Source organism: Mesoplodon mirus (assembly GCF_964341445.2).
Source record: "Mesoplodon mirus genome assembly, chromosome: 4".
NCBI lineage: Eukaryota > Metazoa > Chordata > Mammalia > Artiodactyla > Ziphiidae > Mesoplodon > Mesoplodon mirus.
The window spans coordinates 179,429,093-179,445,658 of record NC_138979.1 but is presented as its reverse complement, the minus strand read 5'-3'; the positions used below and the strand labels follow the sequence as shown (position 1 = coordinate 179,445,658).

General features: G+C 48.4%; 1 protein-coding gene across 1 annotated transcript in view; it reads left to right on the top strand.

Annotated features, from left to right (window-relative positions):
• CLMN (calmin) overlaps positions 1 to 15,831 on the top strand; it is a 125,125-nt gene extending 109,294 nt beyond the window's left edge. Inside the window, exons 11-13 of the mRNA XM_082616797.1 lie at positions 3,417 to 3,477; positions 4,086 to 4,156; positions 6,156 to 15,831. Coding sequence (XP_082472923.1) covers positions 3,417 to 3,477; positions 4,086 to 4,156; positions 6,156 to 6,321 — 298 coding nt within the window. The 3' untranslated portion in view covers positions 6,322 to 15,831. The remainder of the gene's footprint in view (positions 1 to 3,416; positions 3,478 to 4,085; positions 4,157 to 6,155) is intronic.
• Positions 15,832 to 16,566: the final 735 nt, after the last annotated feature.

Sequence of the window (16,566 nt, the reverse complement as noted above, 5' to 3'; positions counted from 1 at the left end):
GGAGAGGCCGGCCGGTGCCCTGCTTCCCACCTGCCCTCCTCTTGGCTCCCGTGCTGAGCTGTGGGGGACAAAGGGAGGGCAGACGGGAGCCCGGGGGAGCAGGCTCAAGGCACCACGGAAGGCTGCTGCTACCTTAGCCCGTGACTCCCAGAGTCCTTCTCCCTGCCCTTGGCTGTGACTAGCCAGCAGACTTCTATGTCTCACGTGCAGCTGGACCCGACCCCGCCCTAAGTGCAGATGAGCGCTTCCAGGCAAGTGGTCCAGGGCTGTCATCTACTCAACCACAACTCAGGAGGGGCCACTGGTCATTTGCCAGACTGCCCCGCTTCTCCCTAAGCAGTCTTTGAGCGGTCACTATGTGGTGGGGACATGGGGACTTCGGAAGAGGTCCGCCATGGCTCCGCCCTCCAGGGTCTCCCAGCTGGAGGGAGAGGAGACGTGCTCCGTCTATCCTGCTGGGACTGGGTGGGCACCTTAGGTGTGAGAGGCAAGTGAGGTTTCCCGGTGAGACCTCAGAGGCAGGCGGAGAGGGTCAGGGCAGCCTAGGCGCTGAGACGTCATTGGAATTCCGCCTTGAGGGCTGAGTGGGATTTGGGTTTGGGAGAGGGAAACAGGGGACTTTCCAAGTGGAAGAAACAGCCTGAGGAACAGCTAGCACATAGCAGGCACCTCAGGTAATATTTGTTGAATGCGAGGGGGCACGGGAGGAGAGACCAGGGGGGCATGATGGGGCAAAGCAAGTGAATTGGGTGCGTGCTGCTTCGGAAGGACCAGCAAAACCTGCCCTGGTGAAGATGGAACCGTGGGGGAGGGATGTGGAAACGTAAACCGATATTTCGGTGTCTGTGGGCGTGAGGCCTGGCTGACCTTTCAGTGCAAAGGTTTTACTCTGATCTCCCAGTTCCTCCATCCCATCTCACGTCAGGCAAAGCTGTAGCTATTATGAAGCATTTTCGCCGAGGTAGAAGCTACACGCCAAAAGTAATCGGACAGCATAGAGGGGCGCTCATGCCCACGAATGAACGCGCACCCCGGCGCCCGTCCTGTGCTCACGGCCGTCTCACCTGCCCTCCCCGTTTTACACTCGAGAGAACTGAGTTCAGAGAGGTCATTGCCTGGCCGAGACTATGGAATGAGAGAGCCCCGGCATCTCTCTTCCCAGGGAAGGCACAGGATGTTTTCCTGGCTGTCAGTCACCCCCTTGGCTTCCCGTTGGTCTCAGCAGAAAGGCCGCTGGTCCAGAGCCTGCAGGACCCCACCCCTCGTGGCCTGTCCCCCAGCCTCATCTCCGTCCACCCTCGGTCACCCTCTCCCCCATCCCTAGCACACTAAGCACCCTGGCCTTAGTTGAGGTCCTGGAATGCCCCCCAACATAAGTTCCTTCATCCTTGAGGACCCTCTGTCCCCTGCCTGCTCCCTTGGGTCTCAGCTCCACTACCACTTCCTCCAAGCAGCCTTCTTGGATTCTTCCAGGCTATTTTTGATTCCCCTTTCTGTATTCTCATAGCCTCTGTTCTTTTCCTCCACAGCATTGATCAAAGCAATAATTTCTATAATCATTTATGGAAGGATGTATTTATCACCTGCTCTTCCCCTAGACGGTGAGCCAGCTCCCTGGAGGCAGGGAGGGCACACCAGCGTATCCCAGCATTTAGCTCGGCACCTGCCTTATAGTCGGCATCCAAAGAACAGAAGTTCTTCGCGGGGGATGATGAGTGAATGGCTGTGCTCGCAGTCCACGGCAGGCTCCTGGAGGAGTGGGTCCTCAGCATCTAGCTCGGGGCCCCGCACACAGTAGCCTCCTGATCATGCTTTGCTGAAAGAATGAAGTTCGGGATGCAAACATGAATACGTCTCATAGTGATTTGACTATAACACAAAAACCACCTTCAAGAAAGCATACTGAAAAAAAAGGGGGAGAGGGAAAAATGAGATCCACCCCCCCCCCAGGGATGAGCTTTTTTACTAGAAAACATTACAAATATGTGGTCTGGGGGGGAGTGGAGAGTGGTCCTGTGTTTCCAGGACCACTTGTTGAGTTGACTCTTATGGGCACTGTTGGGTTCCAGGCACCAGTGTCTTTTTTTTTTTTTTTGCGGTACGCGGGCCTCTCACTGTTGTGGCCTCTCCCGTTGCGGAGCACAGGCTCTGGACGCGCAGGCCCAGCGGCCATGGCTCAGGGGCCCAGCTGCTCCGTGGCATGTGGGATCTTCCCGGACCGGGGCACGAACCCGAACCCATGTCCCCTGCATCGGCAGGCGGACTCTCAACCACTGCACCACCAGGGAAGCCCTATTTTTTTCTTTGTAGGTGCATTTTGTTTCATTTCTGTGCTGTGATACCAGCCAGGAAAAACTAGCACAGGCTTTGGATTGAGGAAAAGGACTGAAGTTTCCCTAGGCCTAGCCCCGCCCCTGGCATGTAGTAGGTGCTCAAAACCTGCTAGCTGGAAACGTGCCCCAGGAAAGGGAAGAGCTTGGGGATGTTTGGAGGACAGCCATGGGCGGGAACAACAAGGCTGCCAATCATGGGAATAAACTCGTGAGTCAGGTGCCTCTTTCCCAGACCCCATAATGCCACATAGTAGGTCTGCCTTGAGGAAACTAACATGACTGTCTCTGTATCAGGCCCATCCACATGCAACACCTCTTTCTCCTGTGGAGCAATAGGGCAGGGCCACTTTGACCTGCAGTAGGCTAGTATCCCCGCCAGCTCCATGAAGTAGGTAGGGTGGGAATGATGATCCATTTCACAGATAAGGAAAACTGATCAGAGATGTAAATATTTGACCAAGGTTGCCAGTTAATCATCCAGGAGCCAGGATGACAGCCCAGGCCTCTGGTTGGGTATCTTTTTGCCTTAGCCCTGAGTGAGCCAGCTTTATTGGAAGATCAGAGGAACACATCAGCCTCAAAGATATAGTCAGAAAATCAGCCTTCTCGTGTATGAAAGGAAAAGAGGTGGTCAGCCCAAGAGCTAGGCAGTCAGCAGCCTGTGCACAGCAGGGAACACTGCAAAGGGAGTCCAGGGCCCAGGTCTCAGCCCAGGTCTGACTTTAGCTTGCAGAGGACATCTGGTGAGTTCCAAGACTACGGGATACTTAGAAAAAGAGATCCCTTCCTGCCCCCAAATCCTATGATTTTTAAGAATATGTGGTCTGCTTTCTATTTGAAATTCTTTCTCACTGTTTTTTTTCTTTTTGTTTTCTTGTTAACGAGGGCTCAGTGTGTCCCTTTCACATCATCCTGCTGTTTGTAAACACGCTCCACCCCGAGTGGGTCTACTGGATACCATGTCTCCTTTCCATCACTAGGTCAGAAATCAGAGCTTGCCTAACTCCACATGTGGCAGCCTCAGGATGGGGGCAGCAAGAAGCTCTTGGTGGCACCAATTCAAAACGTGTGCTTATTTTGCAGGACAAGCCACAGTGACTCCAGCATTTACGTTCAACGACATGCTAACAGGTCTTCGGAATCGGTTAGTATGTGAATTTCTTCTTCTTTCATCCGGCCCCTGCTAATCAATTCCTTTCCATCCTTCCTCCTCCCCAGCCCAGAGCTTTGAAATTACTGACTTGCAACAGCTATGCTTTGGGATAGAAGACAAGCAAATTGAAACCTTGTCACTAAGCATAGTCCGATCAGATGTCCAGTTTGGGCAATAGGGGATGTAAATAAAGTGATGATTTTAAAGCCCAAAGGCATCTTTGTCATAACAAACGCATCTAAGACCCCACCCCTGCACACACGTCCAGAAAGATCACGTTCAAAGACAGAGGTGCCCCATAAGCAGAGGGTTCACTTTGTCTTCGCAACCTCTTAGCTGTGGATGTGTTGGGACCCAAAGCCCTGGGATCCACAGCTTGCCCTGATTCAGGTTGTTATGGGGGAGGGGACCCTTCCGTCCACCCGTGGGAATAACGTAGAATACTGCCTAGTCATTTTACTTTGGAACTTGATGTTCGCAAGATTGAGAAAATCATGGCATGCTCGACTCTGTATGTTTAAAATCATTTCATTTTCTGTTTCAGAGATTTCATCTTTACTAACTGGGTTGCGGGGTTTTGTTTATAAATTTCACTGTAGGATCGTTTTAGCTGTGTTCAGCTGAGGAACGCACCAGATCAGGATGACAGAAGAAACCGAACGTTAACCGGGTAGGTGGCAGTGGTCCAAGCTTGGTGGGGCTTAAAAGGATATTTTTTCTTTAATTACGCAGCCTACCTTCTGGGGGTGGCTATTCTCCAACAAGGCTGTGTTGGATAACAGTATTAATAGTCTGGACTCATGCAAGAAAATACCCGTTCTGGAAAAAATGAATGGAAATTGAATATGAGTGGGAGGGGAAGTTAGATATGAGTTCATGTTGATGGGCAGGGCATGGTTCAGAAAATGACTCGGTTTAAAGACAGGTCTGGGTCATGAGCCTGTGGCTGTATTTAGATGACACAGTGGTATAAGCTGGCCCTCCGAGGCAGATACAGGCAGAAGAGGTAGGGACGGGATACTGTGTGTGTTCTAAACGCAGTAGCCCCTGACAACTGTGTTCATTCTGTGTCACCGCTGCAGGTACAATACTCAGAAGCTCACTGAGCTGATTTTACAGTTTTGTGGCATCAGAACAGACATGAAGAGGGAATGCAAACATGCCAGGATGTCTATGAAAGTATTTCTTACTGTTGGAGAACAAAATGACCTAGACTAAGAGTGTCGAATTGCTGTAACACGGCCCGTTTAGAACATAGGCAGGCAGAGAAATCTAAAACTCTGACAACTCTGAGATGCCCCTATCTCTGTTAAAGTTATTGAATCACTTAATTTAATTGAGTTTTTAAAAATATTTGCCACGGATCTGAATTGGCTTGGAAGGACTTAGATGATTGGAATGGAGAGACCTTGTCTGAAAATTGCCCAACACCCAGGAGTGTAATCTTTACAAGTCCACCTGTCTGGCTACTAAAAAAAGAGGCAAGATTTGTTTCCCTCCCCTGCCATAAAATGGCAATATTAATTCACGTTTTCCACCAGGTTTGACATCCTCATAGGAAAATAGTACTTTTAGCTTTTATGAGATAGAGTCTTTGAAAATTGAACCTGCAAGGTTGAGAAGTACAGTCGTGTTTTCCATGCTTTTGAGCATTTATTACCCTTGCAATAAAAATATACAGTTTAAAATTTCTCTAAAAACAGTTTTAAGGAGGAGAAAGAAATTCTGTCCGTTGTCTGTTATCTGTGTGGGAATCGCTCAGTTTCCAGACCAGGGCAAGGTTTAATCCCTTCTTGGCCTGGCCTTTCATTGTATCAGGAGATGGTCTAGGGAGGAGGAGGTAGTTTTCGCTTCTCATAATCTCCATCACCCTGATGACCCTGAGAAGCCCCAAATGACCCTGAGAAGCTTACACTCTAGGTTCTACAAATGCATCTGCAAGCAGAGGCCCCCAAGCCCAACTGCAATCAGATTATGGCTTCTGACCCTTTCCTGTCACCACCACACAGTCCCCTTCTGGGCTTTCTCCACCAGGCAAAACTAAAATGTCACTTTAGCACTACCTTCTGTTAAAATAAGAGAAGAAAGATACATCTGACCAAAATCTGGTAACCTGGTAATTATTTGCAAGGTTAGATTCCAAAAACAAAAACAAAAACTTGGTGGTACAGAGGTGTGTCTTTTTGTTGCTGATGGCTGTTTTTAAATGATCAGGGAACCTCCGATTCTTTCTTCAGATTCCTTAGGAAGTCTCCTCTGTTCCTAGGGAAGAACAAAGAGGCATCAGCTTCTAACTCTGCGTTAAGGGCACTGCGGTGTAAGGGAAAGCATCCTGGACTGGGTGTAGACCGGGTCCAGGTCCCAGCTGTATCACAAAGTCATTGTATGGCCTTGAGCAAGCCCCCTCCCACCCCCTCTCCATAAGGCTCAGTATGCCCATCTGCAGAATGGGGCTAACAGTGCCTCCCTCTTGGCGCTGTGAAGATGAACTGAGTGGGGTTGAAAGCTCAAAGCACCCCGGGACCCAGCCCCCTCCGCCTGGGTCTGCACCTCACTGGGAAGCCCTCAGCTCTCCAGTTGGGCAGTGAGGCTGGCGTACAGGGAGGGAGGGGGCTCCACTGGGCTGGGCACCCACTTGTGACTGCCTTGGTGTGTCTCCCCTCCTGCAGGAAGGCCAACAACTTGGAAGAAGCCGGGCTGCAAGAGATCCACAGCCCACAGAGTGACTCGCTGATGCAGTTCGTCCAGCAGCCAGACACGATGTCCTTTATCTTCCTCTGGCTCCTGGTTTACTGCCTGCTACTCTTCCCCCAGCTGGACCTCAGCGGACTCTGATGCGTGCGTCTGCATAATAAAACGACAGGATCCTGGCCAGGGGTGGGCAGTCTCCTTACTTCCTTTTATTGCCTGTTCTGGATGGGGCACTTCTGCAGGTGGTGGAGGACCTCCGAGGAAACTTAAGACTCCCTCTCTCCACTTTTCTTTTTCACGTTTCCTTTTTCTCCTGTAAGTCCTAAGCACGTTTTTCTCTTTGGCTGTGGACTCAACACTCAGGTGTGTGGCCATATCCTTGGGCGGGTTTGTTTGCGTGCCTTGCTCTGTCAGCTATTAAGCTTTGTTACTAGTACTCATGACTGGGTCTTAGCTCGCCCCACGTGCTGGTTTTTAAGGTCCCAGATGGACCTGAGTTTTTCGCCTTCTGATGAGAAATAGGGTGGCTGCCTCAGGGAGACCCCCCACTGGGAAGAAAACTGCCCTACTTTCCTCTGAGAGGGGAGTCTGAGGGAAGGTGCTGGGGGTCCATGCACCTGTTGTGGTCTGGTGATTGGTCGTTTTCTCTGGGCGGGTATCAGAGCAGCACAAAGCTGCCGGGTCCAGCAAAGGGCATTCGTGAACGGCAAAGTTCGAGGAAAGTGAAGGCTAGGTCGTGAGCTGCAGTGCACACTTGTTCACCCTCGTTTTCTTTTTTGTGGGGGGCGTGCATTTTAATTTTGCTTTTGCATTGATTGAACTGAGGTAAAGCTGTGATTTGCAAACCTTTCCCACCTATGGAATCCTCCTTTCAAGTGGATTCTCAGGGGCCAGTCTAATTGATACCTGAAAAGCACAGGGTGCTTTTGGCTGACACAGGGCAAGGCCTGGGATCCCTCTCGCTTTACCCGGGCAGCTCCCAGCTTCCACTCGTGCCTCCTGAGGCATCTGTGCTGGTACCCAAGGCCCTGCAGGGCACGGTCCAAAAAAAGCCCCTGAAAGCCCCGAGGAGGAATGCAGAAGTGGCCTGGCTGAGAATGAGCTCTGACTGATGTTAGAGCAGGAAGTGGTCCAGCACGTTCCTGCTCCGAGAGGGCCTTTGTGCACACCTGCCTCACAGTGCGAGTCTCAGCACAGGCATCTTTTGTGGTCAGTTAGGATGGGTTTCTTGAAAAGGAAAAGGGTTTCTGGAAAGCACCCCGAGAAGCAACCAGAACAGGCAGGTGGTGAGAGGACAGCGGCATCCACCTGCCCTTCCATCTTCCTTCTGCCCTGGGCTCCCTCTGCTTCCTGCTTCCTGTCAAGATGCAGGCCATGCGTCCCTGTGTATTACTTCCTCCTTCCATTGTCCTCCCCCTCAGAAAGCGTGTCTGTGGTGAGACTTATAAAACCACAGCCTATTAGGTCAGGAGGGGCATTCAGACAGCATCTCCTCTGCTGAACCCAGAGAGGCAGAGATGGTTGACCAAGGTCACACCGCCAACCAGGAGCAGACTTGCAAGTGTACCCAGGCCCCCTGATGCTCCATCCAGAGCTGTCCCCTCTTTTAGGGAACTTCCATTGGGCCCATGAATGTCCTGAAAAAAAATAATAATAAAATGAAGAGATAAGAATGTCCTCATTTAAACAAAACCAAAATTTTTAGGTCAACCACTGACCTTTGTTTTTTCTCGTGTTTTTCCCATGAGGAAGCTTTGTTTGCTTTCAGGCTCATTGGATGTTCCTTCTGGAATACCCTCGAGAGCTCTAATAGCTTGTCAGCTGACACACCAGCTTTGTTGTTACTCCAGGAATCACGCTTCTCTCTCGGCAAGGCAGGGATTTGCTTATTTCAAGCAGGGGGTCTCAAGTTTACAGAATTCCAGCATGGCCAAAAGAATTGACATAGCGCATTCGAGTCGATGACAGCCAAAGCCTGGCCTCTAACCCACTCTGGCTATAGGCTGCTTTCTCTCCACGAACGAATCTAAGCCTTCCCAGCTGAAAGCTGTTGGGAGTTTGGAGCGATTCCATCTCGAAGGCCTAGTGTCCCATGGAAAGGGAGCTAATTAGTGACCTCCCTGGCATCACTGAAAGCTGAAAGGTACAGATCATAACGATTATGTGTGATATTTTATAAACCTGGACACCATGCAGTCCTCACCTAAATTAGATGCTTGAAAAGCCAGGGAAGAGCTGACCCGAACGTTAATCATTTCATTTTACGGGTCTAGACCTTGTTCAGAAAAGTCTCTGCAGGTTTCTTCTCTCACCCATTACAAAGTGTCATGTTGTTTAAAACCGTCTACTGGCAAGATGCCTGAAAGTCATTTGGTTCAGGGCGGCAGCAAACTGATTTTTTTTTTTTTAAGGAAAAAAAAATCTCACTTGATTACAGGCATGTGTGAAAGAAGTCAGATATAGAAGGTGGGTGAGAAGCCTGAAGGACAAACCACTCCATGGCTTCTATTTAAGAATTTATTTTTAATTCTTATCTGAGTAATACATGTTCGTGGTTTAAAAAGAAACAAATACTATAAGACTTTTAATGAAAACGAGCAATCCCCTATGGGTTGCTTTCTAGAAGTAACACTTTCACCTCTTTTAGCTGTTTCTTCTAATATTTACCTTCGCATTTCTACATAACATGCTTATACTTCTTTTATTTTTAAAATTAATCTAGAAACATCTACTGGCTTGCTACCATGGTAGAGAAGGATCTTGCTCTTACCCATACCGTGCTTTGTTTTTCCAGTATAGTTGGATGTGTTATTTGGTACGTCTCTCTTCATTGTGGGCATATGAGGAGTGTTAACTCGTGAGCCAAGTAGTGTACTATAGTTACACGTCCTTTCTCGTCACATTTTTTCTCCCTCCTTGATGATGGATGATTGATGATGATGATGATGATTTGGGTGTGGCACGTTCCTTAGTAACTTTCTTAGAAAAGAACGTGGGAAGTAAATATTATTGTAAATATTTTGAGATTTTGTATAACTTAAAATATCCTTTTTCTGCCCTTACCCAGGTGTAGCTGGATATAGAATTGTGGGTGGAAAATAATACCCTCCCACCCCCACCCCCCCATCGTGGTTGTTGAGATTCCTGATGCCATGCCGATTCCCAGGCCTTTTGCTGTGACTTGGGTTTCTCCACCCTCCCGGGAAACATGTAAGATCCCTTCATTCTTAGCATTCTGAACTGTCCCGATGGTGTTGTACCCTTGATGGTGTACCTCGTGCTGGGTTCTCATGAGAAACTTCTTAAATTTTCTTGTAATTGTTCACATTCTTTCTTTCTGTACCACCTGCTCTTCCAATGTTGGACTTCCCAGGCTAGACCTCTAATATTTTTTTATCTTTTCTATTTCTCATCTCTTAATTTTTTTTGATCTGCTTTCAAAGGTAGTTATTTAGCTTTATCTTCTCAATATACCTGATGAATGTTTTATTCATTTTTAATTTCCAAAACGTTTTATAGTGTCCTGTTCTTGTTTCATGGGTGCAGAACTTATTTCTCTGTGGATGTTCACGATAGTGGGGTTTGGGGGAAGTTCTTTTCTGCTCTCTGTTTTGCCTTTATTTCCTCTAAGTTCTCTTTCTCTTAGTCGCACTCTCTCTCTTTCACATTACAAGTTTTCTTCAGATATCTAGTGATCCTGTGGATCGGTTCATGTGTAAGAATGATACATCACAAAATGGATAGGAAGTTCTGTGTGTCAACTGGTGGATTTTTCTGTAGGGTCCCCAGGTGGGCGCCTGGACTCTTCATGGGAGCACCACACATATCAATATTTGCAGGTCTTTTCTCACTGTGTTTCTTTAGAGATATTTCCACTTCTCTGCTGCCTGAGATAAAGGGACATACGCTGAGCTGCTACTAGCCTATGCAGGGTCCTCATGCAGTTTCAAAAAGGGCATTCCCTCTGAGTGGATGGATGACTTAGAAATAGGTGCCCCTCTGAGCAGAAGCCACCCGTGGGCACTTGGCCAAACTGGCAGGAGGCATCTTTTGCCTCTTTCTCCAGGGAAAGGCTTGAGGAACAGAGTAAGGGCTAGATTTTAACTCGCCAATTGCCCCCTTAGCCAGGCACCTTTGTGCCGTGCACGGACTGGAGGGCCGTACCCAGAGATGCCGGCACACACCTGAGCGCCCGCATCCTGGCTCTGAGCAGGCATCTCATCACAGTCAGCCTGTAGACTCACTGAATCGCTCCCGCTTCGCTGTGCCTGGCGTCCCTGGGTTAGAGCTCCTCCGCTTCCCCCCGAGGAGCAGGCTGCTGACGCCCCTGGGAGCTGGTGCCTCCCCTCTACCCAGGCAGTGCGTGGTGTTGCGATTCCTCGGCCCTGCTCCCGGCTCCCTCATTTCTGCCCCCTTCCATAAATGGGTTGGCGTCTCGCGCCTGCTGTCACCTCCTCTTCATCCCTTTGTCTTTATGATTCCATCACTTCCATTGCTTTGCTCTTATTTCCCTGGGGTTTCACCGGGGAAGACACCATCTTGAGTCGCAGGTCCCACGTTTGCTGTCTCCCTGCTTGTTAGGTGGCTCGCTGCTCTGTGGGCGCGCTTGTGAACGTGCCCGGAGTCCTGCTCAGCCACGGTCTGCGAGTGCCTTCGTATAATGCTGGGCCAAGTGAGGAGGGGCGGGAGGGCACCTGGAGCTCCCCTGGATGCCCCAGCACAGATAGGACTCTCCTTCCTTCCCTCCTTTCCACCTCCTGCCCCGACGAAACTATCTTAGAGCTCCCGTTCCCCGCCACACTCCCGCTTCTCAGAGTCATGCACTTTCTAGGTTTTCTTTGCCACCGTCACTTCACTGGGAAACAGGTCGTCCGCACTGGTGTCGGCCAGCGAACAAACTGGCTGCTCCCTCTCTTGGATGGCCGTTTGGAACTTGGTGAGCAATTCCTCCTGGTCAAGCCTGGCCTCTGTAGGGAGTGGGGCTCCCACCAGCACTGGGAACCAGGGAGTACCCCACTCTGTGCCCCCCTAGAAGCCACCCTGGGCACAGGCTGCTTCTCCCTTTCTGGGGTTCAGCTCTCTCTCCCCGTCCCCATGCAGGGCGAGCCTGCTCTTTGTGAGGGTCGAACTCATAGAAGGCAGGAGATTTGGAGGCTGCCTGCCTGTGTAGTCGATCTTCCTAAATTATAGGTTATTTGATAGCCTTAGGGATCACGGAAGGGTCTAGTGCCTCATTTAAGAAATGAGAAAACTGATGATCAGGAAGGAGAGATGACTAGTCACACTGCTGGTTAGTGCCCTCGGGAGGGATGTCTGGATGCCAAGTTTTCTACAGAACTCCAGCCTCCAGCCACTGCAGCTACACTGCACCTCCCTCGTCACCAAGGACTCAGAACATCACAGAGCTGATCTCTCAGACACAAGCCAGAGTAAACAAGGAAAGAATGTATCTCTGAATATCAGAATTCACGGCGGTTTCTTTGTTAAGGATTGTTCTCTTTCTGTGGTCGTGTCATTGGAAAGTGCACACTCTTTCATGCAAGCTCGGGTTTTCTTAACTCTCCAGGAGGCCCACTGCTGTTTGGAGCCGTGGCCTCTCTTTCCTTTTGGCTTGGAGACCTTCCCAGCCATTTCTGTTCACGTCCTCAAGTCCCCGAGGTGGTCTATGTGGGAGTTTCAGATCGACGTGGTTCCTCAGAACCTTCCCAGTGATACTCTGGCCGGGAAACAAGAGCCCACGAAACCCTCCGGGTCCACATGTGTTATTTCTCTTGCCCTGACATTGCATCATCTCTGCTGAAACCGCCTTGGGGAGAGACTGAACGTCTTGGGGCTGCAGCTGCTGTCTGGAGTCCCCACTGAATAGCAGGCTCTTCCTCCGGCCCGTCCAGCTGCTCTCAGGATGAAGGCCTTGGCCTGGGCTGAGCAGCTGAAGGCTGAGAGCTGGCGTGAGTGATCACTCGCTTATTTGCTGGAAATAGCGGCGGAGTTCGCCGTAACGGTTAGCCAGTGTCAGGGAGCCAAGAAATGAGACATGGGTTCTTTGCTGGATGTTGAGTCCTGTAGATCTTTTCGGCTCTTCCTCTTGTCAGGCACCTTGTTGAGGAACAATAGTCAGCGCAGGGAAGTGAGCCCAGTACCCGTGAAGTGTGGACTCTGCATGCATTGCGCCCAGAATCTTCCATTCCCGTCTCATGCAGACCCCGTGGCTTCAGGCGCCAGGTGAGCCCTGGCCCTCCTTGCTCGGACGTGTGATAGCACCACAGTGACCTGCAAGCCTTCAAAGTCCTCCACCCCGTGGGCGCGACCAGCTTGGGAAGGGGCAAAGGCCTGGAGGCTCTGAGCCCCTACTTGCTAGGGTCAGCAGAGGTCATCAGAGTTCCGGGGCCCCTCTGACCTTTCTGGAATTTCCGGACCCCTCAGCGGCGGGAAGACCGACTTAGGTGCCTATAATTCGTTCTGAGAACCTTGATGAAACCCCACCCCTGGGCTGTAGCACCAAGAAGCCAGAAAAATATCCTTGTTTATGGGAAGAAGACAGCCAGTATTTTACGCTGTTTGACCACATGGTTTTAAATACACACACCACTCAATAATCCACCGCCCTGCTCCCACTGCTAACTTCAAAATCCCTGACACTTAGATGTCAAGGCCAGCTTTCACCTAGCAGGAATCTCTTTAACTGAAACTCCCCCCACCCCTTTCTTTTTATCACTCCCTTCTCCCTTCTCCAGGAGGTTTTATGGAAAAGGGGAAGAGGGCAGGTTCAGGAATCAGCCAGATCTAAGTTCAAGTCCCAGCTGTGTCTCCAGATATCTGGATGACTGGGCAAATTACCTCTCTGAGCATCTTCTGTGCAGAAACGACACTCAGTACATATTTGCTGAGTGAATAATAGCTCCCTTGTGAGCTTGTTACAATGTCGTAAAATGCTCAGTAGCTCCGTGTCTGCGTGTCCCTCCTCGCCAAGCTTTGACTAGACCTCCTTTCAGTTCATTCAGTTTACCATCACTTCTTCTAGCCTCTCTCCAACCCGCCTCCATCTTGCCAGCTGCTCTCTCAAACCTAGCTCATGCCTTTTACAAGAGGAAGCCGAAGCCAGCGTGTACCCACGAACTCACTGGACCCTTAACAACCATCCCGGGAGGTGGTTCTTTCAGAGAGGAAGCTAAAACACAAGAAGGAAAGATAACAAGGTCATAGAGCTGGCAAGTGGCAGGACCGTGATCATGGACTCTTCCTTCCAGACGTTGAGTTCCACCCTAGACTTTGCTGCTTGTCACGCCTTTATGTGAGTCTGATTGTTGGTGACTTTGGCCTAGTTGGCAAGTGTGGGTGGAAATCTCAGAGTTGGGCGGGTTTAGCAGTCGCATTGCACCCCTCACCTGGCGTTCTCCTTCCCAAGTTTCTGCATACTTTGACCCCCACCCCATTATCAACACTGCTTAAATATCTCCTTCATCCTCATTTGGTAAAAATGACGAATATTGTCCATCAACTATACTTCAATTAAAAATAAATTAAAAATTTTTTAAATGACTGAAAAATTTTTAAAAAATTTAAATGACTGGAAAATTTTTAAAAATTTTAAATGACCCCAAGTTCAGGTTTTAACCTAAGGTTGCAAATTGACAACCAAAAGGACTGCGTCTAAAGGGGCTTTAGCAGCCTAACCTCAGTGTCTAACATCCCAGATTGAATGCCTTTAATTAATGCCCCCAGGTAGTCACTCTTCACTTCTTCTCACACATGCTTTTCAGAGTAGAAGTGAGGCTTCCTCCTTCAAAAAGCAAATCTCACTGTGCTGGGCAGAGCACAAGTAAAATAGGGATGAGACCATGGATGACTTGGAGGAAGTTGGAACTGGTTGGCCTGTGAGATAGGAATCATTATTTTTCCTTTGTTTTGAATTGACAAGTTGTGATTTTTGCATTGTTGCAGAAAGGAATAGAAAAATGTCTCTTAATAGGTTTGTTTTCCATTTGCAAAAGTTCAGACTTCTTTTAGACCCACCGGAAGCCAGTAATAGCCTATTCTCTGTAAGACTTTGCTATGAGGACAGCCACAACATGCCTGTATTCCTAAATGTCATGCAAGGATTGAAGCACTTTTTAAAAGGAAACTCTGGGGACTTCCCTGACTGTCCAGTGGTTAAGACTCCCCCTTCCAATGCAGGCGGCGCGGGTTCGATCCCTGGTCGGGGAACTAAGATCCCACATGCTGCACAGTATGGCCAAAAATTTTTTTAAAAAAATAAATAAATAAAAGGAAACTGAAAGTGTCTGTAACCTAGAGAGTTGACATTATTCCAAAGTAGGATAGCACTGGCCTGGTCATCAGGACCCCAGGTCCTAGCTCCGGCCCACCTGCTGTGACACCTTGAATAATTCATTTACCTCTCTGGGTGGAAAGGTGGGAGACCTCTTTTTAAAAGTCTTTCCTAGGTTTAAAAATCCAAAGGTTAGCAAATTAGGTTTGTTTTTTTTTTAATCTTAGTAAGTGGCCTGTTTGCTTAGAATAAATGCACCTCTGCATTTGTAAGTGAATTCCAAAGCTTAGAGCATGGCTTCCGGCTTTAGTATCTGAGAAAGGTGCCTTTGGAAAGGGTTTGGTAAAATAAAAGGTAGTCTGTTGAAGGTGTGAGGTGAAAGTTTGGAGTAGAATGTGGGAGATCTGCTTCCTAGGACTCCCAGAACTAAACTGGTCTCCTTAAATTAAGTCAGCATCCGAGGCAATTTTCTTGGATTCTTTGAAATTCACAAGTTCAGCTGCAGGCATATATAGATGTAAACAACTGGACCTTTCTCTCCTTCCCATCTTTTTCCCCGTCCCCTCGTAGACTCGAAATAGATAGGCACAGAAGTTCCACTCAAATCGGAGGCTGCTTGCATTCTAGCACTGGATCCCTGAAGCCAAAGACTGGCATGTTTGTATAGAATGTCCCTGGGGTGGGAGTGGGACTGGGGTAAGGGGTGCCATGAAGCAGAGACCCTGTCTCCTTGAAATTGCACCCTGAGTTAGCTACCTGCATCACTTGCGTTGGTGTTGGTAGCATCAGCCAAAGACAAAGAGTAAAAGAGGAAGGATGGTTGTTCCCTACCGTACATGGTCAGGACCAATTATTAATCCTGGAAGCAGGAGTTTGTTCAAAATGTATCGTATTGGTTGATGATAGGTATTTATTGTTTCAAGGTCTGTAATACGTTTAACAGATTTAATGCTACAGTTTCTTGTAATGTCATGGCAGGACTTGATTGATAATGTCTGAATATTTTTACTGAGAGCTCTAAGAGAACTATTGAAAAAAAAGCAAAATGTTATTTTGTAGTACAAGAATTATTTTGTCTATTTAGAACATACATAGCTGTAGCTTTGTAAAAAGGTATCTTTGTAAAAAAAATTGTATGAACATGCACTCTTATTTATTGACTATTGTAAATGAAGATATAAATGACTATTTGCATAATTTATACCTGTGGGAAATTAACTGGAGCATTTGTTATTTGACGGTTTTCTATTAAGGACTATTAGGCTTGGTGCTATGATGAATGGTCTTGTAAAATTACATGTAACCTTAAGAAAAATTTTGAGTATAAATTTCATGAATTGACCAGCTCATTGATAATTCTTATTTCCATGTATGTTCACGCCTTTGCCAACCAGAAGTGATTCTATCTTTCCTTTGTTCCAACCAAGAGTACTATTGCCAGGTAAAAGTGACACCAATTGGCTGTAGAATTGCAGAGACTGTAGGGAATCCACCCTTTTTAACGATTAACTTGTCTTGAGCCTTTGCAGGTGAGCCTCCAAGAAGGAACAGTAATGGTAGTGGTGGTGGCTCTATGGCTGTGGAGTTACGCTGCCTGCTTGGGTTTGAATCCGGGGTCTGTCTCTTACCGGCTGTGTGATTTGTAACAAGTTACTATAGTGGCCTGGGTCTTCCAGAAAACAGAGCTTGAGCCAAACGTTATGTGCTTATGCATCAGTGCCAGGGGGATGGGGGCACGGGTGCAATCCCAGGGCAGCGAGAGTGAGGCAAGGAAGGAGGGAAAGCAAATCAAAAGTGGCGCAACAGGTATTTATCGTGTACCTACTAGGCATCAGGCACTGTTCTGGTTGCTGAGAATAGAGTAATAAACGAAACCAAAGTCCTTGTACTCGGAGAGCTTACATTCTAGTGGTGGAGAGAGACATAAACAAAATAGGTAACATATACAGTATGTCAGATACCTATCAATAAGTGCTGTAAGAATGATCAGGACAGGAGCACCAGTTTGGGGGTGGATGGGGAGGTGATATAGTGTTAATAATCAAGAGAGCCCTCTTTGAGAGGGAGACATTTGACTAAAAACTTGAAGGAGATGCCGGGACAAGTCACTTGAATAACTG